Genomic DNA, 24380 nt, shown 5'->3' with positions numbered 1-24380 from the left:
AGTTCTCACATTTTAGACTAAACAGAATCATAAACATTGGAAGAAATTTTAAGTTACAGAAATAACAGGGGGACGCATTGGAGTTTAAAGAGGAGGAATAGAGTCAAGAAATTGTTTCAGAATTAAAACCGCTTTTCTTCTTTTTTTTTTTTTTTTTGAGTCATATACGAGTGTTGATTTCAATAATGCTGGCATTGTGGGAGAACAGCAGGTCATTCACAAAAATCCGCTCTTTACTTTTCTCCTTGAACTTTATCTGAGCTGTGAGTTTCAACCCAATTTCCCATTACCTGATTTTTAAGTCCATTCTGTTTTAAGAATTCAGAGATCCAGTTGACCTTATTACCATCCTTTCTTCAGTAACCTCTGGATTCCTTGCTTGATCTCCTGGGTTCGCACTCCATAAACAATGGGGTTGAGGGCTGCAGGGATGACATGATGAAGGATATTGAGCAAGATTGGAACATCAGGGGAGACCTTCTTCTTAGCCACATGAGTGAGGACAAAGACCAGAAGGATGGTACTGAAGAAGAGGATAAGGATGAAGTGAGAACCACATGTGCTTAGGGCCTTGGTCATGGCACCCACTGCCTTGAGTCTCAGCACGGCTCGCAGTATGAAGCTGTAGGAGAGGAAGATGAGGATGAGGTCTGATCCTAGCAGAGTCCAGCCTCCAGCAAATTGGTAGAGACGATTGATGGTGATGTCATCACAGGAGAGCCTGGAGACTGACATATTGGCACAGATGCAGTTCTCGATGACAGTTCTCCCACAATAACGGAGTTGGACAGAGAGAATAGGTATGGGCACTGTAAGAAGGACATTTCTGACCAAAATAAAAATGGCAGCCTTAGCTACAAATTGGTCAGTGATAATGGATGGGTATCGTAGAGGGTGGCAGATGGCTACATAGCGGTCATAGGCCATGACCATGAATGTGCAGGACTCCATGGCAAAGAAGCAATTCATGATGAACATCTGAAGGAAGCAGGCAGAGAAGCTGATAGGCCTGAGGTCAAACCAGAAGATGGCCAGGACCTTGGGGATGACAGTGAGGCAGAGCACCATGTCCAGTAGTGAGAGCAGGCTGAGCAGGTAGTACATGGGTTCGTGCAGAGATGTCTCCAGCCAGATGGTGATTAGTAGAATACCATTGGCCCCCATGGCCAGGAGGAAGAGGAGGCTGAGGGGCAGGGACAGCCAGTGCTGCCAACTGGTTGACCTGACAAAACAATTCAGGAGGAAGTCTGAAACCTCAACAGAGGTGGTTTCATTTAGGTGTGCTGTCATAACTTGTCATATATTTCCATAGCTTTATTTTAGTGATCTGTAAAATTAAGATATAATTAGCTTCTACTCAAAATATATGAAGACACACTTTGCTCTACCTAGATTAACTAGCGGATCCTCTCGGTTATCCAGAGGCAAATGAATTTTTCTGTTTGTGCCATGCTATTGGGCTACTCCTATCACTTTAAACAATATAGAGAGTACTGAAGTAATATGATTTATACATATTTGTTTTGTTTAAGGTTGATTTTGAATAGATGATGTCTTCACAGTAAAGAGTAGGAGAAAATTACTTAGAAAACTACTCTGTGACAAGTGAGTCTCTAAATTTGTATTTATAAGTTTGTTTCCTTTTATAATAACCAAAAAGACTACTATATATATAATTCAACTGTAATGATATACCCAAGTAAGCCTGGCACAAACTAGGGACTCTGATAAATGCCCCTAGACCTCCATGCCACCCCTATTCTGACCTTACAGCAGTACTTATTTTGCTTTAACTAGAGATTTTTAAAATTATACACTGAAAATACAGTTAATCTGCATTTTTGTCTAAGTCACTTTAATTTGATAGGTACGAACCCTGCTCAAAAATTACTTTTATTCTATTTCTTAAGTCTTCATATTTGTAGAATTCTTAACTTCTGGAAGAAAAGGCCCCAAAAGGGAAATTAGCAATGTCACGGGAGCGATACCTGTCATTAAACAAGATGAAAAAGTTGATTCTCCTGATTGGAATAGTGTGAGAGTGATGAGGTCCACTTTTAAAGTCTTTCCATCTCCTTTCTATTGCCCTTTCCATCTTCAATATAATGATCCAGATACACACTGTCCCCTTCCAGGCACTAGGGCAATGTTGCCATTATCATTTAACCTTTCCCCCAGCATCCTTCCAGGTACTAGGGTCACAACGTTAAATAAGAAAATGTCCTTATTCTCTAAAATGAATGCAATTCTGGAGACATTGGATAATAATACCAAGTAATGTGGGCAATGCCAGGGTCTTTCACCAACTATTATGAGACTTGACTAACTCTGACGTACGGAATAAGCTGGAGAAAAAGAATTGTAAAATAAAGCAATGTGGTACTCTCATTTGCATTAAAGAAAAAGGATTCTACTAAGGTTCTTTCTCAAGTGTCATTTTAGACAATATCGACTGCACCCAGCAACAGGTAATTTTGATATCCTGGGCATAATTTTCTGTTTTTAGCAGCAGTAGTTTTTAGAAATTCTTTAGCTTCAGCTGAAATCTGAAGCACGACTTTCTATTCCCCACTTGCCACCAATTGTGTTCTTTGTTCTCAACCTCTGAAGCTATATAGATTAAATTTAATTCCTACCTTATGATTTAAGCATTTGTAGGCATATTTTTCTTCCTAAAGCCCCTCATTTTTATATTCATTGTTAAAAACCCAATTTTCACTTCAATGCACTTCCTAGCTCTTTCACTCCCATTAACCTCCGATGAACAAATCCTGGCCTCTCTGCATCTGTCACTACCAACCAAAAGAAAAGGCAAAAGGAGGACAAAAGAGAGGTTTCCAGAACACAGGGTCTCACATGTGCCCCCTGACCTGAGACAGGCCAGTCCCTGTTACCCCATTTTTGGACTACTTCAGCTGTACTGACTCAGGAATGAACAGGAGCACAGACCTGGACTGAAGAGATGGATGTCTCCTGTCTTGTGGATAATCTTGGTCTAGCTGCCTCTCAAACACCCTCTAGCCAAAGAACATAATTTGTGGAGATCGGTTCCACTGACATTAGCGCTCTGGTTAATTCCTTAAGTATTAGGGGTAATTATAACTCTAGAGCCTAAGGGACTCTGCCCTCTGGGAACTTCTCCATACCTACTTCGTTGGGCCCAAAAGGCCATCTCAGAATACACAGTCAGGCAGATGAGAAAATGATGTTATAGGTTTTTGTTTTATGTTTTCCTAAAAGAAAGGACCTTTGGTACTCCAGCCTTACATTGACTGTGTTCTGTAGGCAACAAGTCAGTCTCCTGGGTATAGGGATCTACAAACATACATACATGTTCATACTCATTTGCACCTGCACATTGGCACCTTCCATGAATCCAAAGGCTCACTCAGAAGTCCTCCTGAGATTCTGCACATGTTTTTTAGATAGCGACATTCCAAACCATGATACTGAATGGATCAATGTTAACTTATTGTAACACTAGAGGGCTGGTGCATGGATTCATGCACCGGTGGGGTCCCTCAGCCTGGCCTGCGCCCTCTTGCAATCCAGGAGCCCTCAGAAGATGTTGGATAGCTGGTTTCAGCCCACTTCCTGCAGGCCCAATCCAGACAGAAGGGAGCCTGATCCTGTGCATTGAAAGTCCATTCCCTGATGGTCAGTGCGCATCATAGCAACCGGTCTACCGGTCATTCAGTCGTTTGGTTGCTTAGGCTTTTATATATTTAGATTATAGTGATAAAAATGCAGGGAATTTTTAAATAAAATATTACTGAGAAAATGCAACATGTTTTCAGAGAGAAAATCATACAATAATTTTTGCTGTAGTGAAATATTTTTAAACAGGATAGACGATACAAGTGATTATTACAAAACATGATTTGTTCCTTTATTTTTTTTTTTACCTTTGGTGAATTATTCACATTCCTAATGTTATGGAAATAAGTGTCATCAGTTTCTTTAAAGCCCTTCTTTTGCTTTATTTTTTTTCTTCTTCTGCATATCTCCACCTTGCTCCTATTTCTATTCCCTTCAGGAAAATGAAAACTCTCCTGCAACCAAGATACATGCCCTTAACCAGAACTGATTCCGGGACCGGCGCTGGGTGCCACCAGCGGGTGTGAGTGGTGGCTCTGGTGCCAGTGTAGGTGCAAGTGGGGCTGGCACTGGCAGTGGGTGCAAGAGGTAGCTGCCTGCCCAGATTGTGCCTCAGGAGCAGGGGGAGGTGGAAAAGCCCTGAGGAGCAATCGGGGCCAGCAGCTGCATCTTGCACCCACTGCCAGTACCAGCCCTACTCACACCCACAGCCGGCACCAGAATCACCACTGACACCCGATGCTGGCACCCTGTGCAGGTCCAGATTGTTTGGCTCCGTCAGTGAATGCAAGTGGTGGCTAAAGCCCTGATTGCCCCTGAGGGCTTATCAACCTCACCCTAATCCTGAGGGACAATCAGGGCGGGCAGCCACCACTCACACCACTGACAATGCCAGCCCCACTTGCACCCTCTACTGGCGCCTTCAGCGGGTGTGAGCAGTGCTGGCACCGTCAGCATGTGGGATCGGCGGCAGCAGGAGAAGGGCTGCCAGCAGACAGGGGACTGGGTGCCATGGCAGGAGGTCCAGGCAGGGGCACAGAAGAAGGGTCGAGAAAACCCTTGTGCCCAACGCAGCCTCACGGATCACAGTCCCTATCAAAGTGCATGAATTCGTGGACTGGGCCCCAAGTATACTGTAATATATCTAGTTGCTTTTATTTATTAACTAGAGTCCCGGTGCATGAAATTCGTGCACAGAGGGGGGTGTCCCTCAGCCCAGCCTGCACCCTCTTCAATCTGGGACCCCTCGAGGGATTTCCCCCCAATGGGATCGGGCCTAAACGGGCAGTCGGACATCCCTCCCACAATCCAGGACTGCTGGCTTCCAACTGCTCACCTGCCTGCCTTCCTGATTGCCCCTAACTGCTTCTGCCTGCCAGCCTGATCACCCCCAACCACTCTGCTGCCAGCCTGATTGATGTCTAACTGCTCCCCTGCCAGCCAGTTTGCCCCCAACTTCCCTCCTCTGCCGGCCTGGTCACCCCTAACTGCCCTCTCCTGCAGGGTTGATCGCCTCCAACTGCCCTCCCTTGCTGGCCGGGTGCCTCCCAACTGCCCTCCCCTGCTGGCCATCTTGTGGTGGCCATCTTGTGTCCACATGGGGGCAGGATCTTTGACCACATTGGGGCAGACATATTGTGTGTTAGAGTGATGGTCAATCTGCATATTACTCTTTTATTAGACAGGATAGAGGCCTGGTACAGGGGTGGGGGCCAGCTGGTTTGCCCTGAAGGGTGTCTCAGATCAGGATGTGGGTTCCCTTGGGGCATGGGGTGGCCTGAGCGAGGGGCCTATGGTGGTTTGCAGGCCAGCCACGCCCCTTGGTGACCCAAGTGGAGGACTTGGTATCTGGAATTTATTTACCTTCTACAATAGAAACTTTGTAGCCTGGAGCGGAGCCAAGCCTTCTGCTTGCTCCGTGGCAGCAGCCATTTCTCTTGGGATTTATGTATCTAATATAATTGAAACTTTGTAGCCTTAAACGGAGGCCTGGGCTGGCCAGGGCTGCAGAAGCTTAGCTTCCTCCATTGCTGGGGGCAACCCTTGCCTCCGCTCTTTCCAGCTCAGTGGCTGCCGCCATTTCTGTTTGAATTTGTTTACCTTCTATAATTGAAACTTTGTAGCCTTGAGTGGAGGCGTAGGCCAGCAAGGGCAGGGAGAAAGCTTGTTTTCCTCTGTTGCCGAGGAAACCCAAGCTTCTCTCCTGCTCTCTGTGGATGCAACCATCTTGGTTGAGTTTATTTGCATATTTTCTCCTGATTGGCTGGTGGGTGTGGCTGGGGGCGTGGCTTATGGGTGTAGTGAAGCAGCGGTCAATTTGCATATTACTCTTTTATTAGGTAGGATATCTACTTTGTCTCTTTAACACCTTTCAATCTGGAGTCTTACATTTTTAAAAAATTTTTTACTGTTTTTTTTTATTGCTTAAAGTATTACATATATTAGTACATATGTCTCCTTTTTTTTCCCCATTGACCTTACCACAGTCTCCCTTACCCCCTGTCACATGCCCACATCCCACCCTCCCAGTGTCTTGTGTCCATTGGTGTGCTTATATGCATGCATACAAGTCCTTTGGTTGATCAATTTCCCTCCCTCCCCAACACTCCCCAGCCTTCCCACTGTAATTTGACACTCTGTTCGGTGCTTTACTGCCTCTGTATCTATCTTTTTATTCATCAGGTTATAATGTTCTTTATTTTCCATAAATTAGTGAGATCATGTGGTATTTTCCTTTCATTGCCTGGCTTATTTCACTTAACATAATGCTCTCCAGGTACATCCATGCTGCTGCAAATAGTAAGAATTCCTTCTTTTTTATAGCAGCATAGTATTCCATTGTGTAGATGTACCATAGTTTTCTAATCCACTCATCTGCTGAAGGACATTTAAGCTGTTTCCAAATCTTAGCTATGGTGAATTGTACTGCTATGAACATAGGGGTGCATATATCCTTTCTGACTGATGTTTCTAGTTTCTTGGGATATATTCCTAGAAGTGGGAACACTGGGTCAAATGGGAGTTCCATTTTTAATGTTTTGAGGAAACTCCATACTGTTCTCCACAGTGGCTGCACCACTCTGCATTTCCACTAGCACTGCACGAGGGATCCTTTTGCACCGAATCCTCACCAGCACTTGTCGTTTGTTGATTTATTGATGACTGCCGTTCTGACAGGTGTGAGATGGTATCACATTGTCATTTTGATTTGCATCACTCGGATAATTAGTGACTTTGAGCATGTTTTCATGTGTCTCTTGGTCTTCCTTCTGTCTTCTTTTGAAAAGATTCTATTTAGGTCCGTTGCCCATTTTTTTATTGGATCAATTATCTTCCTTTTATTAAGTTGTATAAGCTGCCTGTAGATGTTGGAGATTAAACCTTTATCAGTGATACCATTTGCAAATATGTTCTCCCATGCAGTGGGCTTTCTTGTTGTTTTGTTGATGGTTACTTTTGCTGTGAAAAAGCTCTTTATTTTGATGTAGTCCCATTTGTTTATTTTCTCTTTAGCTTCCATTGCCCTAGGAGCAGTATCGGTGAAGAAATTGCTTTGGCATATGTCTGAGATTTCTCTGCCTGTGGATTCCTCTAGTATTTTTATGGTTTCCCGTCTTATGTTTAACTCCTCTATCCATTTTGAGTTTATTTTTGTGTATGGTGTAAGTTGGTGATCTAGTTTAATTTTTTTGCATGTATCTATCCCATTCTCCTAACACCATTTATTGAAGAGACTGTCTTGACTCCATTGTATGTTCATGCCTCCTTTGTCAAATATTAATTGAGCATAGTTGTTTGGGTCGATATCTGGATTCTCTATTCTATTTCATTGGTCTATATGTCTGTTCTTGTGCCAGTACCAGGCTGTTTTGAGAACAGAGGTTTTGTAATACAGCTTAAAATCTGGTATTGAGATCCCACCTATTTTGTTCTTCTTTCTCAGGATTGCTGTGGCTATTCAGGGTCTTGTTTTATTCCAGATGAATTTTTGGAGAGTTCTTTCAAGGTCTGTGAAATATGCCGATGGTATTTTAATGGAGAGTGCATTGAATCTATAGATTGCTTTGGGTAGTATGGAGATTTTAATGCTGTTGATTCTACCAATCCATGAACATGGTATATTCTTCCATCTGTTTACGTCTTCTTCTATCTCCTTTTTCAGTGTCCTATAGTTTTCTACATATAGTTCTATTACCTCCTTAGTTAAGTTCATTCCTAGGTATCTTAATTTTTTTGATGCGATGGTAAATGGGATTACTTTTTTAATCTCTCTTTCTGTAAGTTCACTATTGGTGTATAGAAATGCCATAGATTTCTTGGCATTAATTTTGTATCCTGCTACATTGCTGAATTCATTTATTAAGTCTAATAGTTTTTTGATGGAGTCTTTCAGGTTTTTTATATACAATGTCATGTCATCTGCAAATAAGGACAGCTTTACTTCTTCTGTTCCAATTTGGATGCCTTTTATTTCTTCTTGTCTAATTGCAATAGCTAATACTTCCAGTACTATGTCAAACAGGAGTGGTGAGAGTGGGCATCCCTGTCTTGTTCTTGTTCTTAGGGAAATGGTTTTAGTTTTTCCCTATTGAGTATGATGTTGGCTGTGGGTTTATCATATATGGCTTTTATTATGTTGAGGTATGATCCTTCTATTCCCACCTTGTTGAGAGTTTTTATCAAGAAAGGGTGTTGGATGTTGTCAAATGCTTTTTCTGTATCAATTAATATGACTATGTGATTTTTATATATCAATTTGTTTATGTGATGTATCATGTTTACTGATTCGCGGATATTGTACCATCCTTGCATTCCTGGGATAAATCCTACTTGGTCATGATGTATGATCTTTCTGATGTACTGCTGGATCCAATTTGCTAGAATTTTGTTGAGGATTTTGGCATCTATGTTCATGACGGATATTGGCCTGTAATTATTTTTCATTGTGTTATCTTTATCTGGTTTTGTTGTCAGGGTGATGCTGACTTCATTGAAGGATCTTGGAAGTATTCCTTCATCGTGAATTTTTTGGAATAGTCTGAGGAGGATAGATTTTAGTTCTTCCTGGAATGTTTTGTAAAACTCCCCTGTGAAGCCGTCTGGCCTCCGGCTTTTGTTTGCTGGAAGCTTTTTGATGACTGCTTCAATTTCTTCCATAGTTATTGGCCTATTGAGATGTTTAGATTCTTCCCAATTGAGTTTTGGAAGGTTCTATTTTTCTAGGACTATTTCCATTTCCTCCAGGTTGTCCAGTTTGTTGGAATAGAGTTGTTCATAGTATTTTTTATCTATCTTTTGTATTTCTTGAGGTCTGTTGTTATTTCACCTCTTTCATTTTTTATTTTGTTTATTTGGGTCCTCTCTCTTTGCTTCTTGGTGAGCCTGGCTAGAGGTTCATCAATCTTATTTATCCTTTCAAAGAACCAGCTCTTGGTTTTGTTGATCTTTTGTATTGTTTTTTGGTGTCAATGCCATTTATCTCCACTCTGATCTTTATTATTTTCTTCCTTCTGCTTACACTGGGCTTTTCTTGTTGTACTCTTTCTAACTCTTTGAGTTGTAGGGTTAAGTAATTTATTACCATTGTTTCTTGTTTTTTGCAGTAGGCTTGTAGAGCTACTAATCAGTCTTCCCTCTCAAGACTGATTTCGCTGTGTCCCATAGATTTTTGATTGTTGTGTTTTCATTGTCATTTGTTGCCATGATAGAGAAAGTTACCTATCAATAATAACTATAAATGTAAATGGATTAAACGCCCCAATCAAAAGACATAGGGTAACAGATTGGATAAGAAAGCACGACCCATATATCTGCTGTCTATCCCAGATTAATTTTTCATTTTCATTCACCTGAATAACCTTTTTCCATCCCTTCACCTTCAGTCTGTGTGTTTCTATTTTTCTGAGGTGGGTTTCTTCCTTGATCTCTCTGGTAACCCAGTCATTGATTAATAGCATGCTGTTTAGTCTCCATGTGTTTGAATTTTTTTTTGGATTGTTTTTATTGTAGTTGATTTCCAGTTTTATGCCACTGTGATCTGAGAAGATGCTTGATATAATTTCTATCTTCTTGAATTTGAAGAGACTTTCCCTATGACCCAACATATGGTCTATCTTTGAAAATAACCCATGTGCACTTGAGAAGAATGTATATTCTGTGGCTTTGGGGTGAAATGTTCTGAAGATGTCAATTAATTCCATCTGGTCTAGTGAGTCATTTAGGATTGATGTTTCTTTGCTGCTTTTTTGTTTAGAGGATTTGTCCAATGCTGATAGTGGGATATTAATGTCTCCTACTATGATTGTATTGCTGTCAATCTCTCCCTTGATATCCTCCAGGAGTTTTTTTATGTATTTGGGTGCTCCTGTATTGGGTGCGTATATGTTTACCAGAGTTATTTCTTCTTGTTGGATTAATCCCTTTAGTATTATGAAGTGGCCTTCCTTGTCTTTTGTTATGTCCTTCACTTTGAGATCTAATTTGTCAAATATAAGTATTGCTACCCCGGCTTTGTTTTCATTTCCATTCATCTGAAAAACCTTTATCCATCCCTTCACCCTCGGTCTGTGTGTGTCTTTTTTTCTGAGGTGGGTTTCTTGTAGACAGCAGATATATGGGTCATGTTTTCTTATCCAATCCATTACCCTATGTCTTTTGACTGTGGGGTTTAATCCACTTACATTTATAGTTATTATAGATAGGTAACTTTCTGTCTCTCTCTGGCTGCTTTTAAGATTCTTACTTTGTTGTTGGTGTTTGCCAATTTAATTATAATGTGCCTTGTTGTCGGTCATTTGGGGTTCATTTTGCTTGGGACTCTGTGAGCTTCTTGGATTTGTGTGGGGGTTTTCTTCCCTATATCAGGGAAGTTTTCTGTCATTATTTTTTCAAACAGGTTTTCTATTCCTTGCTCAGTTTCCTCTCCTTCTGGAACCCCTAATATGTGGATGTTGTTTTGTTTCCTGTTGTCCCAAAGTGCCCTTAGGATCTCCTCCTGATTTTTAATTTTTTTTCCTAGAAACTGCTCTACTATGGTATTTTTTCCTACCTTGTCTTCTATCTCACTGATGCAGTCCTCTGCTTCTTCTAGTCTACTCTTGATACTTTCTGTTGAGTTCTTTGCAGCAGCGATATCATTTTTCATTTCTTCTTGGTTCTTCTTCATTTTCTCTTGGTTCTTACTCATATTGTCGAATTTGTCTTCCATTTTTTTCAGCCACCTTATGACCATTTCTCTGAATTCTTTCTCTTACAGGTTGATTGCCTCCATTTCGTTTACTTCCTTTTCTGGTGATGCCTGCTATTCTTTCATCTGAGGGCTGTTTCTTTGTCTCCCCATGGTCTCTCGTCTCCGGGTGTCTAGTTATGTAGTTCTATCTCTCTTGCATTGATTTAAAGGCCCAAAATACAACACAACCAGGTACAAGGCACTGAACAGAAATGTATTCAAGATATTAATAACTCCAAATAAAGGTGACCACCAGAGAAAGGCAAATTAGGGGATAGGAGAGAAAGAAGAAGAGAGAAAAAAAGAAAAAGAGAAAGGAGTGCCAAAATGAAATTGGGAAAAGGGAAAAAAGTAAGAGAGAAAAGAAAGAGAATAAGAAAGAAAAGGAGAACAAACTATATATATGGGGAGAAAACTCCAATAGAACAGCCACTAATCCCAGCAAATGCCAGCAACAAGTACCTGGAGAAGAATACAAACTACAAACAACAACTAATATCAAGCGAGGTGAGGGAAAACAGAAGCAAAAAACAAACAATAACAAAGCAAACAAAAAAAAACAAAACAAAAAAAAGAATAAGCAAAACAACCTCACAAACAAGCATAAAAAAATCAATATAATCAACATTCAAGCAAACTACAACAAAAGGACAGAGAGAAAAACAATTTTTTGGATAGTGAAGACAGAGAAGAGAGAGGTGTGTATGGACTCAGAGCAGGGGATTGGTAATTAGATATATAAGTAGGGTGAAATTTTAACAGGGGGTAAAAAGAAAGAATAGGGAAAATCTAAAGCAGGAAAAGGGTAAGAGAAACAGGTCAACAAAAGGGGAAAAGTTATGATGGCATAAAGGTAGAATTGAGATAGAGTAGAATGATGCTAAAGGAAAGATGGAAATAGAATGTAGAACATTAATCCCAAAGTAAAATAAAGAGAAAATAAAATGACACTTTTTTTGTGTGTGATTTTATTTTTTAAATAATTCTTTATTGTTCAGATTATTACATGTTCCTCTTTTTTTTCCCCCATAGCTCCCTTCCACCTGATTCCCCACACTATCCCATGTCCTTACCCCCCGCCACTGTCTTCATCTATAGGTGTAAGATTTTTGTCCAATCTCTTTCCACACTTCTCACACCTTCTGCCCCCTGAGAATTGTCAGTCCACTCCCTTTCTATGTCCCTGATTCTATTATATTCATCAGTCCATTCTGTTCATCAGAATTTTTACTCATTTGATTTTTAGATTCACTTGTTGGTAGGTATGTATTTGTTATCATTTTGTTGTTCATAATTTTTATCTTTACCTTTTTCTTCTTCTTCCTCTTCTTAAAGAATACCCTTCAGCATTTTGTATAATCCTGGTTTGGTGGTGATGAACTCCTTTATCTTTTTCTTGTCTGTGAAGCTCTTTATCTGACCTTCAATTTTGAATGATAGGTTTGCTGGGTAGAGTAATCTTGGTCGTAGGTTCTTGCTGTTCATCACTTTGAATATTTTTTGCCACTCCCTTCTGGCCTGCATAGTTTCTGTTGAGAAATCAGTTGACAGTCTTATGGGTACTCCCTTGTAGGTAACTAACTGTTTTTCTCTTGCTGCTTTCAAGATTCTCTCTTTGTCTTTTGCCCTTGGCATTTTAATTATAATGTGTCTTGGTGTGGTCGTCTTTGGATTCCTCTTGTTTGGGGTTCTGTGAGCTTCCTGGACTTGTAAGTCTATTTCTTTCACCAGGTTGGGAAAGTTGTGTTTTTTTTTTAATTTAATAAATCTTTATTGTTCAGATTATTACAATTGTTTCTCCTTTTTCCCCCCATATCTCCCCTCCACCTGTTTCCCACCCCACCCTCTGCCCTTACCTCCCCACCACTGTCCTAATCCATAGGTGTATGATTTTTGTCCAGTCTCTTCCCATACCCCCCACAAAGACACCCCTTTCCCCCTGAGAATTCTCAATCCACTCCCATTCTATGCCCTTGATTCTATTATGTTCACCAGTTTATTCTGTTCCTCAGATTTTTAATTCACTTGACTTTTAGATTCACTTGTTGATAGATATGTATTTGTTGTTCATAATTTTTATCTTTACTTGTTTCTTCTTTTTCCTCTTTTTAAAGAATACCTTTCAGCATTTCATATAATACTGGTTTGGTGGTGATGAACTCCTTTAGCTTTTTCTTATCTGTGAAGCTCTTTATCTGCCCTTCAATTCTGAATGATAACTTTACTGGGTAGAGTAATCTTGGTTGTAGGTTCTTGCTATTCATCACTTTGAATATTTCTTGCCACTCCCATCGGACCTGCATAGTTTCTGTTGAGAAATCAGCTGATAATCGTATGGGTGCTCCCTTGTATGTAACTAACTGTTTTTCTCTTGCGGCTTGTAATATTCTCTCTTTGTCTTTTGCCTTGGCATTTTAATTATGATGTGTCTTGGTGTGGTCCTCTTTGGATTCCTTTTGTTTGGGGTTCTGTGCACTTCCTGGACTTGTAAGTCTGTTTCTTTCATCAGGTAGGGGAAGTTTCCGGTCATTATTTCTTCAAGTAGGTTTTTAGCATCTTGCTCTCTCTCTCTTCTTCTGGCACCCCCATAATTCTGATGTTGGTATGCTTGAAGTTGTCCCAGAGGCTTCTTACACTATCTTCAACTTTCTGGATTCTCTTCTCTTCTTGCTTCTCTGGAGGAGTGTCCTTTGCCTCTTTGTATTCCAAATCTTTGACTTGATCCTTGTGTTCCTCTAGTCTGCTATTGGGTCCTGTATATTTTTTTTATTTCAGTCAGTGTATGTTTAATTTCTAGTTGGTCCTTTTTCATATCCTCGAGGATCTCATTAAATTTATCAGCCTTTTCCATGAAATTCTTGAAAAACCTTATAACCGTGGTTTTGAACTCTATGTCCATTCATTTGTTCTCCTTCATTTCTTTCGTTTGTGATCTGTTTCCTTGCCTCCTCATTTCGCTGCTTCCCTGAGTTGGTAGGGTAGCTTTGTGTACTAGGTGTCCTATTGGTTCAATGGGTCAGCCTCCCAGTTACCTGATGTGGACACTCTTGGTGCACCCCTTTGTGGACTGTGTGTACAGCCTTGTTGTAGTTAAGTCTTGATTGTTGTTGGTGTCACTGGGAGGAATTGACCTCCAGGCCAATTGGCTGTGAGGACCCACTGTGTCTATAATGAAAGAATTGCTGTGCTGGAGACACGTTTATGGGGCAGGACTTGTTCCAGTAGGGCTTTGGTGCTCACTGAGTCTGCCTCTTGAATGTGTCCCTTATGATAGTGGTTGAAATCTGGTGTCGTCTCACACCGACCACTAGATACACTAATTTCTGGATCTCCAGTGGGGTTCAGGTCAGCTACTGTCTGAGGCCACCCAGCAGGAGCTACAGCAAGAACTACAGTTTTCTCCTCTTTGCTTGGGCTTTGGCGGCTTTGGAGCAGTCTGACTGGTGCTACAGTTTATTTGATTAAGCTTCCACAGAACAGGCCATTTATATGCAAAAGCTGCTGTGTGGAGCCTGGGCGGGTTTGTGGAATGTGCAGGGCGGGGTCTCAGGGCATCACTAGGCTAGAGTGTGGCAAATGGCAATGGCTGCCATCAGCTGTCTCTGCCTTTCCGTGTTTCCAAGTCCCTGTGACTTGTGCTCCAGTGCAGTAAACAATGATTGCTGGGCGCACCTCTGCAAAACAGTCACCCTCATTTTCCGACCCGATGGCAGAGAGTCCAGCTTCTCCACATAGGCGTCTGGATCCCCTGCCTGTCCCCAGAAACTGGATTTCAGAGTGATCAGGAGCTTGTCTCCCTTCGGGTTGAAAAAAAGCTGTGCACCCAGTCGCCCGCCACCAGCCCGATTCGCGCGCCTCCGAACCTCAGCTTTTCAGCGTTTGTGCTCCTTTCTCTTTCCTTCTTAGTTGTAAAACTTCCACTCAGCCAGCTTTCAAGTGGTTCTGGGTGGTAGACACTTTGTCTTTTAGTTGTAGTTTTGAAATTGTTGTGCGAGGCGGCAGTTTAGTTGTTTACCTTTGCCGCCATCTTGTTTACCTTTCCCTTCCTCCGCTGGTAGGGAAAGTTTTCTGTCATTATTTCTTCTTTTTTTTTTTAATATATTTTATTGATTTTTTTACAGAGAGGAAGGGAGAGGGATAGAGAGCTAGAAACATCAATGAGAGAGAAACATCAACCAGCTGCCTCCTGCACACCCCCCACTGGAGATGTGCCCACAACCAATGTACATGCCCTTGACCGGAATCAAACCTGGGACCTTTCAGTTCGCAGACCGATGCTCTATCCACTGAGCCAAACCGGTTTTGGCCATTATTTCTTCTAATAGGTTTTCAATATTTTGCTCTCTCTCTTCTCCTGGCACCCCAATAATTCAGATGTTGGTATGCTTAAAGTTGTCCCAGAGGCTCCTTACACTATCTTCCTATTTTTGGGTTCTTTTTTCTTTTTGTTTTTCTGGTTGGGTATTTTTTGTTTCTTCATATTTCAGATCTTTGGTTTGATTCTTGGGGTCCATTGACCTACAGTTGAATTTCTGTATATTCTTTATTTCAGACAGTGTATGCTTAATTTCTGACTGGTCCTTTTCCATTTTTTTGGCATTCTCATTAAGGTACTTGAAGGTCTCACTAAGCTCCTCGGAGGTCTCATCAAGTTTCTCAGCGGTTTTTAGAAGATTCTTGAGTAACCTTATAACTGTGATTTTGAACTCTATATCCAGTAGTTAGCTTTCCTCCAATCCTTTCATTTGTGACATGTTTCTTTGTCTCCGCATTTTGGCTGCTTCCTTGTGTTGATGGAGTGGCTTTGTGTGGTAGGTGACCTATAGGGCCCAGTGGCTCAGCCTCCCATATCAACTGAGGTGGACACTCTTGGTGCACCCCTTTGTTGGCTGAGTGCAAAGTCTTGGTGTAGTTAAGCCTTGATTGCTTTTGGTACACTGGGAGGAATTGACCTCCAGGCCAATTGGTTGTGAGGACCTGCTGTGTCTATAATGGAAGAACTGCTGTGCTGGAGACACGCTTATGGGGAAGGACTTGTTTCAGTGGGGCTTTGGTGCTCACTGAGTCTGTCTCTTGAATGTGTCACTTATGGATGTGAGGAGTTGAAATCTGGTGTCGTCTCACACTGACCACTAGGTACACTGGCTTCTGGATCTCCAGTGGAGTGCAGATCAGCTACTGTCTGAAACCACCCAGCAGGAGCTACAGCGAGAACTACCATTTTCTCCTCTTTGTTTGGGGTTTGGAGGTTTTGGAGCTGTCTGACCAGAGCTGCAGTTTGTTAGGTTAAGCTGCAATAGGGCAGGCCATATATATGCAAAAGCCGCTGCGTGGAGCTTAGGTGGGTTTGTAGATTGTGAGGGGCAGGGTCTCAGAGATCACTAGGCTAGGGCGTGCCACACAGCGATGGCTGCCAGTCAGCCGTCTCTGTGTCTGTGAGTTTCCGTGTCCCTGCGTCTCGCATCCCAATGCAGTAAACAATGATTCCTGCGCACAGCTCTGCAAGCAAGCCACCCTCACTTTCCGACTCGATGGCAGACAGTCCAGCTTCTCCCCATAGGAGTTTGGGTCCCGAGCGTCTCCCCAGAAACTGGAGTTCAGAGTAATCGGGAGCTTGTCTCCCTTCGGGTTGAAAAAAGCAATGCACACCGCCAGCCCGATTCGCGCACCTCCATACCTCAGCTTTTCAGCGCTTGAGCACATCTCAATGCTATTTTCTCTTTCCTTCTAGTTGTAGAACTTCCACTCAGCCAGCTTTCCTGTGGTTCTGGGTGATAGACATTTTGACTTTTAGTTGTAGTTTTTAAATTGTTGTGTGAGGCAGCAGTTTAGGTGTTTACCTATGCCACCATCTTGGTTGCTCCCTAAAATGACACTTTTTTTTAAAAAAGGTAAGATAGTAGTAGTAATAATACTGATTGAAAACAAAAATGTAATAATTAAAAAGGTAAAATCAAGTGAGGAAAAAAGAAAAAAAATAGTTTCTTAAGTAAAATATGAAAAAAATAAAATAAATAAATAAAAAATATAAAAATAAAATGTGCAGTAGTGAAGGTCATTCATTTCCTCTATTGTTCTGTTTGGCACGCCTATTTCCCAATCAGGACAGTATTGAAATTCCCTGCATTCCACTGCTCCTCAGTGTTGTAAGCCAGTCCTGATTTTTAAGCAGGCAGTGTGTCTTAACTTCTTGCTCACAGCTGTTGCATGAGCTCTCTGTCCATGTTGAGGTTGAAGTCTCGTGATGACTGGTGCCATAGATCTGTCTTTCACCCGGTGGGGCGAACTGAGCCCTCCCTGGAGAAGAAACCTGGGTTCCACAAGATATGTGATCAGTGCTGGGGCCCCACCAGCAGGCGAGGGGATCCCAAGGCAGGTGCTGGGCATGGAGGCCATGGGGGCATAAGTTATTACCAAGGAGACAAAACTGAATCTCACATCACCCTGCTTGGCCCCGGAGGATGGCTGGTTAGCCAGAGACAGGTAAGATTCCCCAAGGGAGGAACAACCTAAGACAGGCACAGTCGCAGAGGGGCCATCAGGAGAGAATTTGGGGATCAACAGAGGTGGGGCACAGACCCTCACCCCCCAACATTGCAGAGGCCTGAACCCTAGCCCCTTCTGAGGGAGGTCTCCTGCCCCCATGGCTGCTTCGTGCTTCCCATGCCCAGCCCAGATCAGGACTCAGGTGACCGACAGAGACTTGGTCGACAGCAGATGCCCTCTCACTCCAACAAGAATTGTTTGAGTTGTCTTGTACCTATGGTGTGGGGAAGTGGGTTTATGATATCTAAATCCAGCCTACCACCAGCAATGCTCAGGACCTACTCAAGAAGGCAAATAATCCTTTCCACTAATATTTACAGGGTAAAATAAGATTGTTGTCAGGGTAATAAATTTGACAGTAAAATAGTAGTCAAGTTTTCAGGCAAATTTAAATTGGCTAGTTGAAACAAGCGAATATTCTAGAAAAATTAATTGTACTGGACAAAAAGGTGTTCCTAAAGTGTTAACTAAAATTTTTATTGGTAGCTCATCTCATGATAAAAATGCGTACCATGTAATGAACCTAAAACAGTAATATTATAGTGCTAAAAATTAAAATTTAAAAGCCATCAAGACTACATTATAAAATTTTCAAAAGCATCCTAATATTTAAATCAAAAAGGGGGGAGTAGAAGAATATCATGTAAGGAAAAATATCCTGTAAGTAATTACATCTAGAAAATTAATACTTTAGAAAATTAATTGTAAGGCTAAAAGCAAGACACCCATGAAAAACACACATGGTGTCAAAACAAGCCAGAGGAAAATCATTTGGGCAAAAAATGAAATAGGACCCCAAGTCAAATTTATAGAAAATATTCCTTTATTAACTTTTGGTCAAGAATATGTTTGTATATTTTCAGAAAACAACTCTGAGACCATGTGGATTCCAGCAACAGAGAGGAATCGACAGGACTACTCCAGCCATGAAGACAGAAGAGAAGCAGTCCAGAGATGGAAGACGCTGACGTTGCCTTGCCATACTAGTAGTTAACAGCTGTGCATCACTACAGGTTGCCCAGGACCAAACCAGAGAGGGTCAGACCAGCATTACCACCATTTGTCCACCATCCAGAACTGAAATGTCATGGCTGACATGTACACATAAGGAACTGTGTGACATTGAAATTGTGTCTCAAAAGAACTGTTGGCCCAGAAAGAAACTCACTACAGACTGATTCATTTGCCTGTCAGCATAACCATTATTGCTTGTCTCATTTTCGGTTCTTATAAGTATATTTCTAATAGCACATGATCTCACTCATCTAGGAGAAATAATGAACAGCATGGACTGATGGACAGGAACAGACCCAGAAACGGAGAGGCATGGATTGGACTGTCGGGCCTCAGAAGTAGGGGAGGGGAGGGTGTGGGGAGGGGGAAGGGATCGACCAAGGGACTTGTGTGCAGGCATGTGAGCCTAACCAGTGGGTAAGGACGGGGGGGTGGGGGGGGATGGGAGGGCATGTGTGGGGAGGAGTGTGGGCTGGGAATGGGGGGATGAGGACAAATATGTGATACCTTAATCAATAAAGAAATTTTTTAAAAAATTAGTTTCTTAAGTAAAAGATGAAAAAATAAATAAATAAAAAATATAAAAATAAAATGTGTAGTAGTGAAGGTCATTCACTTCCTCTACTGTTCTGTTTGGCACGCCTGTTTCCCAATCAGGACAGTATTGCAGTTCCCCGTGTTCCACTGCTCCTCAGTGTTGTAAGCCAGTCCTGATTTTTAAGCAGGCAATGTGTCTTAACTTCTTGTATTCTTTTATTTGTGATTACACAAGAGTCAATTTGTGATTCAACCCCTTGGTGGCAGTGTTTCTGGATTGACCTCCGGGTCTATAGGTCCTCTCTAGCCTGTGCTTAGATCCTGCTTTCCCTGTAGGACTCAATACCGGTTTGTGGGAGTGGGCTGCCCCAGAGCTGGTTCTCCAACGGTCACTCCCTGCTCTGATCCCTGGGTTCCAGAAAAACAACTTTCCCCTGCAGTCTTCTAGGGTGTTCCCAACTGGGTGATCCTATGTATTGGATCAGGACTACTGATCAGGGCTTAGTAATCAGAAGCAAGAATTTAAAGAAGAAAAAGCACCAGTGTGCGAACTCCGGGGCTGCGTGCAAGTCTGCACAGTCCTTTTTTCCCCCTTGTGTCCAAGCAGCCAACACACTTTCAAAATTTTTAGGCTGTCCTTTTCCATCAGATCAAGATGGGTTGCTTTTTAGAGATCCCCTCTGTTACCAGCTCTGAGGACCCCCTTCCACATTCACAGATCACGCCAGCCCCAACAGCCACGGATTTTTCTAGGTGCAGACTTCCCTGTCCTCCAGCTCCTGCAGTGCATGCGTTTCTCTGTCCTGCCAGGACCAGAGACCTCACCTTATCCAAGGCGAAATCTGACCTTTCCGTGGTGGAGTGTAGAGCTCCTCTGAATCCACGTGTTTGCACCAATTGGGGACTGGTGCTCTTTGGTTAGCAGTTGTTCAGTGGGTGCCGCAGCTGTAGATTTTCAGGCTTCTGATAACATCCATTTTCCCCTTCAAGATAGCGTGGTCTCCGCGTCCAAGCTGGTGGCTCTGGGAGGGAACCCAGCAGCAATGGGGGCTTCCTGGTCAGGGGAGCCCTGTCCACCAGTCCCCCACCTTCTCCTGGAGTATAGCTGTCCCTTAACTCACCAACAGACACTCCCGTGTGACCCTCAGCTGTTCTTTCTATCTGCTCCGGGACAAGGCTCGGGACACGTCTGTCAATTCCGCAGACTTTTTTTTTTTTCCTCAGAATGTGCTTTCTTTAATCAAAACAAAACAATCATGCTTAACAGAGTATGATTAATTATTTCTTATACCTAATAGCTAGTCCCCATTATTTCTGCCCCTGACATTTTGAGGGGTTTTAAAGACTGGGGGCTTAAGGGGGGGTCTTAGAGGAGGATCGCAACATAATATTCATTAGTTCTCATTTTTAAAATTTATGAGCTTTTCTTCATAAAGGTATGTAGACCTCTGTATTCATTGAAACATTATTCATTTATTTGTTTCTATTTCCACAAGTTTGTTCCTTTTACATACATTTCACAATAGGCTCACATGGACTTAAAAATTTTGTAATGCATTTTAAACATTAAGTTGTTTATATATATACAGGAGTCCTACATACTCTACAGATAGCTTTGAATTAAACAAAATCCATTTTGAGGGGCTTTCTTCTGTGACTCTCTCAGTTTTGGTTTTCCTCTCCTGACCATTACTTTGTGTTCTCTCCATGCTCGTCTCCTTACACTAAGAGATAAGGATTATATGGGGGCTCTTCAGGGCTTTTAGTAGGTTTTCTTACTCTATATTCTTTCCATAGGCCATCCTATCTACTCCTATTGCTTCAATTCCCATGTTTTTATCTTGAGTGACAAATCTGTAAGTCCAAGAGCTTACTATGTACTTCCACTTATATGTCTCATGGGTAATCAAACTCAAAGTGCCTAAAAATGTACTTCTGCTCTTAACCCTAAGCCTCTACCTCCTCCTATAGTGATGTTCCATACAATTTCTCAGATTATAACCTCATGCATGAATATGCTCTCTCCCACACTCTTGCTAACCCAGAACAGTGGTCAGCAAACTGCAGCTCACGAGCCACATGCGGCTCTTTGGCCCCTTGAGTGTTCTAACGCCACTTCTTCAAAATAGACTCGCCCAGGCCAAAAACCAACTTCTGCTCATGGGCCACGAAGTTTCAATTACACTGTACGTGCACGCCCGCACGTGGTATTTTGTGGAAGAGCCAAACTCAAGGGTCCAAAGAGCCGCATGTGGCTCATGAGCCACGGTTTGCCAACCACTGATCCAGAAGACAAGGACCATGTCTGAATTATAATCCTAGTTACTAGCATTCATTCAATCATTTGTGCAACATTTATTTAATCATTTATTTAACAAACATTTATGGGTCTCTACCATACACCAAGCACTGTTCTGGCACTGAAGATACAGCAGTCAACATAACAGAACAAAATCCCTGCCCTTATCCTGCTTACATTTTAGTGAACGTAGACTGACTGAAGAAATAAATGAGTAAAATTTATGGTCATTGACAGTGATACATCCTATGCAGACCAGTGAAACACAGAAGGCATTAGGAAATCATTTGTGTTTGGGGGGAATATTGTTGAATATTATTTTAAGTACTGTGGTCAAGAAGACCCATGGGCATGAGGGAGAAAGCTACATGGGCAGAGGAGCAAACACTAAAATGTCCCAAAGGCAGAAATATGGTTCATGCTTTTGCAAAATTGCTAGGAAGGCAGTTTACATGTAGTAAACTGAAGGAGGAAGTCAAATAGGTAAGTGAGTCCCACCTAAAAAAATTAATTTTTTCTCCCTTCTGGGCTTCCAAACTGCCTTATTTATGTATTTTAATCTCTTATTACATTGCAATATAATTGATTTTACATATGCTTGTCTTTTCCAACAGACTATGTGTTGTTTTTTATATAATGGGATCAAGATTTATTTATTTAGATTCCCATTTTCTAGCACTCTGCTGGACATAAAATAACTGTCAATAAATATTTTTAAATGCCCAATGAAAAGTGTTAAAGCATAATGGCTATTTTAAACATTTTAACAGGTTTTTTTAAATTTAATATTTACCCTTCCAAAGCTCATGTACTATCTTTAAGTACTGATACTTCCCACCGACTACACATCTTTAATTAGTATTGAATTTCCATCTCCACTGGCTCTACTGGAGATTTCATCAGGATCAGATAATTAGTGTTGATACTTGACTCATCAAAATTCATAGCCCCTGGTCTGAGTAGTATGGTGAGTAATTACACAACTATATCCTTAGTTTATGCCAGGATACCGTAAAATAATAAGAAATAGGATGTAATACTGCATATGAGGGGGAAAAATACAGTTCGTTTCATTAGGTGTGTCCAGAGAGATTATGATTTGCATTTCTTTCAATCCCTGCCTTGTGTTCGTGATTGTGAGTATTCTTTATTGCGAAAAGCAAAGCAAGAACACAATTACTTTCTTCTGTCACCCACCTCTCTTTAATAATTTCCAAAGCCCCTGTTTAATCTCCTGGGTTCGTACTCCATAGACAATGGGGTTGAGAGCTGCAGGAATTACATGGTGTAGGACATTAAGTAAGACAGGGATATCAGGGGAAACCTTTTTCTTGGCCATATGGGTAAGAACAAAAACCAGCAGGATGGTGCTGAAGAAGAGGATGAGAATAAAATGAGAGCCACAAGTGCTCAGAGCTTTGCCAGCTGCCCCTTTTGCCTTGAGTCTAAGAACAGCTCGAAGGATGAATATGTAGGAGAGAATGATGAGGATGAGGTCGGAGCCCAGGACAGTCCAGGCCATAATTAACTGGTAGATTTTATTAAGGGCAGCTTTATCACAGGACAGCTTGGACACAGAGAGATTGGCACAGATACAGTTCTCAATGATATTTTTTCCACAATAATGGAGCCGGGCAGAGAGGATAGGGATTGGTGCAGTGATAAATGTATTCCGGATCAAGATGAAGACAATGGCTTTTGCCACAAATCGGTCAGTGATGATGGATGGGTAGTGCAGAGGCTTACAGATGGCCACATAGCGATCATAGGCCATGGCTAGGAATGTGCAGGACTCCATGGGGAGGAAACTGTTCATAATGAACATCTGAAGGAAGCAGGCAGAGAAGCTGATGGACCTGAGGTCAAACCAAAAGATGGCCAGGACCTTGGGAATAACAGTAAGACAGAGCACCATGTCCAGCAGAGAGAGGACGCTGAGCAGGTAGTACATGGGCTCATGCAGAGACACCTCCAGCCAGATGGTGATCAGGAGGGTGGCGTTGGCCCCCATGGCCAAAAGGAAGAGGAAGCTGAGAGGCAGGGACAGCCAGAGTTGCCACCTGGGGGATCTGACAAAACAATTCAGGAGGAATTCAGAGACTTCAGCAGAGAGGGAGCTATTGCTATCGGGCAGCATTGGCAGTGACTTTCATGAGGTAGATGTCTTTGAGTAGCTGAAAAAGAAAGAGGAAGTTAATTCTACCATGGACTCTGATGACTACACACTTAGCTTGCAAGATCCATGAGGATAAGGACACAGCCCATCTCATCTACCCCACTTCCCTTGTGCCTAGCACACTTTCTAACACATAAGAGGTGGCTAAAAAATATTTGTTGAATGTGTCAAGTAATGTTTTCCTGTTGTTCTTTCATCTGTGTTTCATTTTATGTTATCTCCTGTATGAACTGGAGAAATCTTTTTAGTGTGTTTTCTTGGTTAATACTTAATGGGTTAAAAATCATTTGAGCATCAAATGTTAGTTTAATGAAACATGTAAAGTTAAAGAAAAGATTTTAGTTTAATTATTTTAAATGTATTGATATACATTTTAAAAGCTATGGTATACACAATTAAGTTTTTAAAGAAGTAAAAGATGAAAGCACTTAGAGGCATAATGGTCTGGGTACATAGAGTAAATCTCCTGATGAAAATGAATAAGAATCATATCTATGGTTAGTCTATGTCTCTATATATACCAATAGCCTTTTCTATAGCTATACCTATATGTATATTTGAATACCTTGAATGTATCCATAGCAGGCAAAAAGAAAGAATTATCAGACTACAGACTGAGTGACATCCAGACATGAAAATCAAACACTGATATTGGCTTTCAACTGGAGGGCATTTGTGGTATTATATGAACTGAAGCATCAGTTTTCGTAACCTAATAGAGCTCAGGGACAGAAGTAAAATCCAGGCTGAAGCAGGTAACAAACCTATTAGGTGATCTCCCACATGATAGGCCTTTACAGCACCATATCCTGAATAAAGGGGCTAGAAATAAGACTCACTTTTTCATCTCCATCCCTCATCCCCACCTGAATCAAAGAAAACACACTGCCTCAAACTCACTATGTACTGGTAGAAGAGGTTTCCCTGTAAAACCTGAACTGCAGGCTGGTCCTCATATGACTTTGCAGCCTGAGTTCACATCA

General features: G+C 41.7%; 2 protein-coding genes across 2 annotated transcripts; both read right to left on the bottom strand.

Moving 5' to 3' along the window:
• Positions 1-342: 342 nt before the first annotated feature.
• On the bottom strand, positions 343-1290 carry LOC307109574 (olfactory receptor 56A3; the record flags this gene model as incomplete). The annotated part of the gene is made up of 1 exon (XM_079788387.1): positions 343-1290. The coding sequence occupies one exon, from the start codon at positions 1288-1290 to the stop codon at positions 343-345; it is 948 nt and encodes a 315-aa protein (XP_079644513.1).
• Positions 1291-22410: 21120 nt separating this feature from the next.
• On the bottom strand, positions 22411-23358 carry LOC307110098 (olfactory receptor 56A3-like; the record flags this gene model as incomplete). Its single annotated transcript, XM_079789145.1, has 1 exon — positions 22411-23358. One exon carries the CDS (start codon positions 23356-23358, stop codon positions 22411-22413), a length of 948 nt encoding a protein of 315 aa, XP_079645271.1.
• Positions 23359-24380: the final 1022 nt, after the last annotated feature.

The sequence above is a fragment of the Cnephaeus nilssonii genome (genome assembly GCF_951640355.1).
Source record: "Cnephaeus nilssonii genome assembly, chromosome: 13".
NCBI classification, from domain to species: domain Eukaryota; kingdom Metazoa; phylum Chordata; class Mammalia; order Chiroptera; family Vespertilionidae; genus Cnephaeus; species Cnephaeus nilssonii.
Note: the sequence above shows the minus strand (reverse complement) of the source record. Positions and strands in the feature narration are given on the sequence as shown.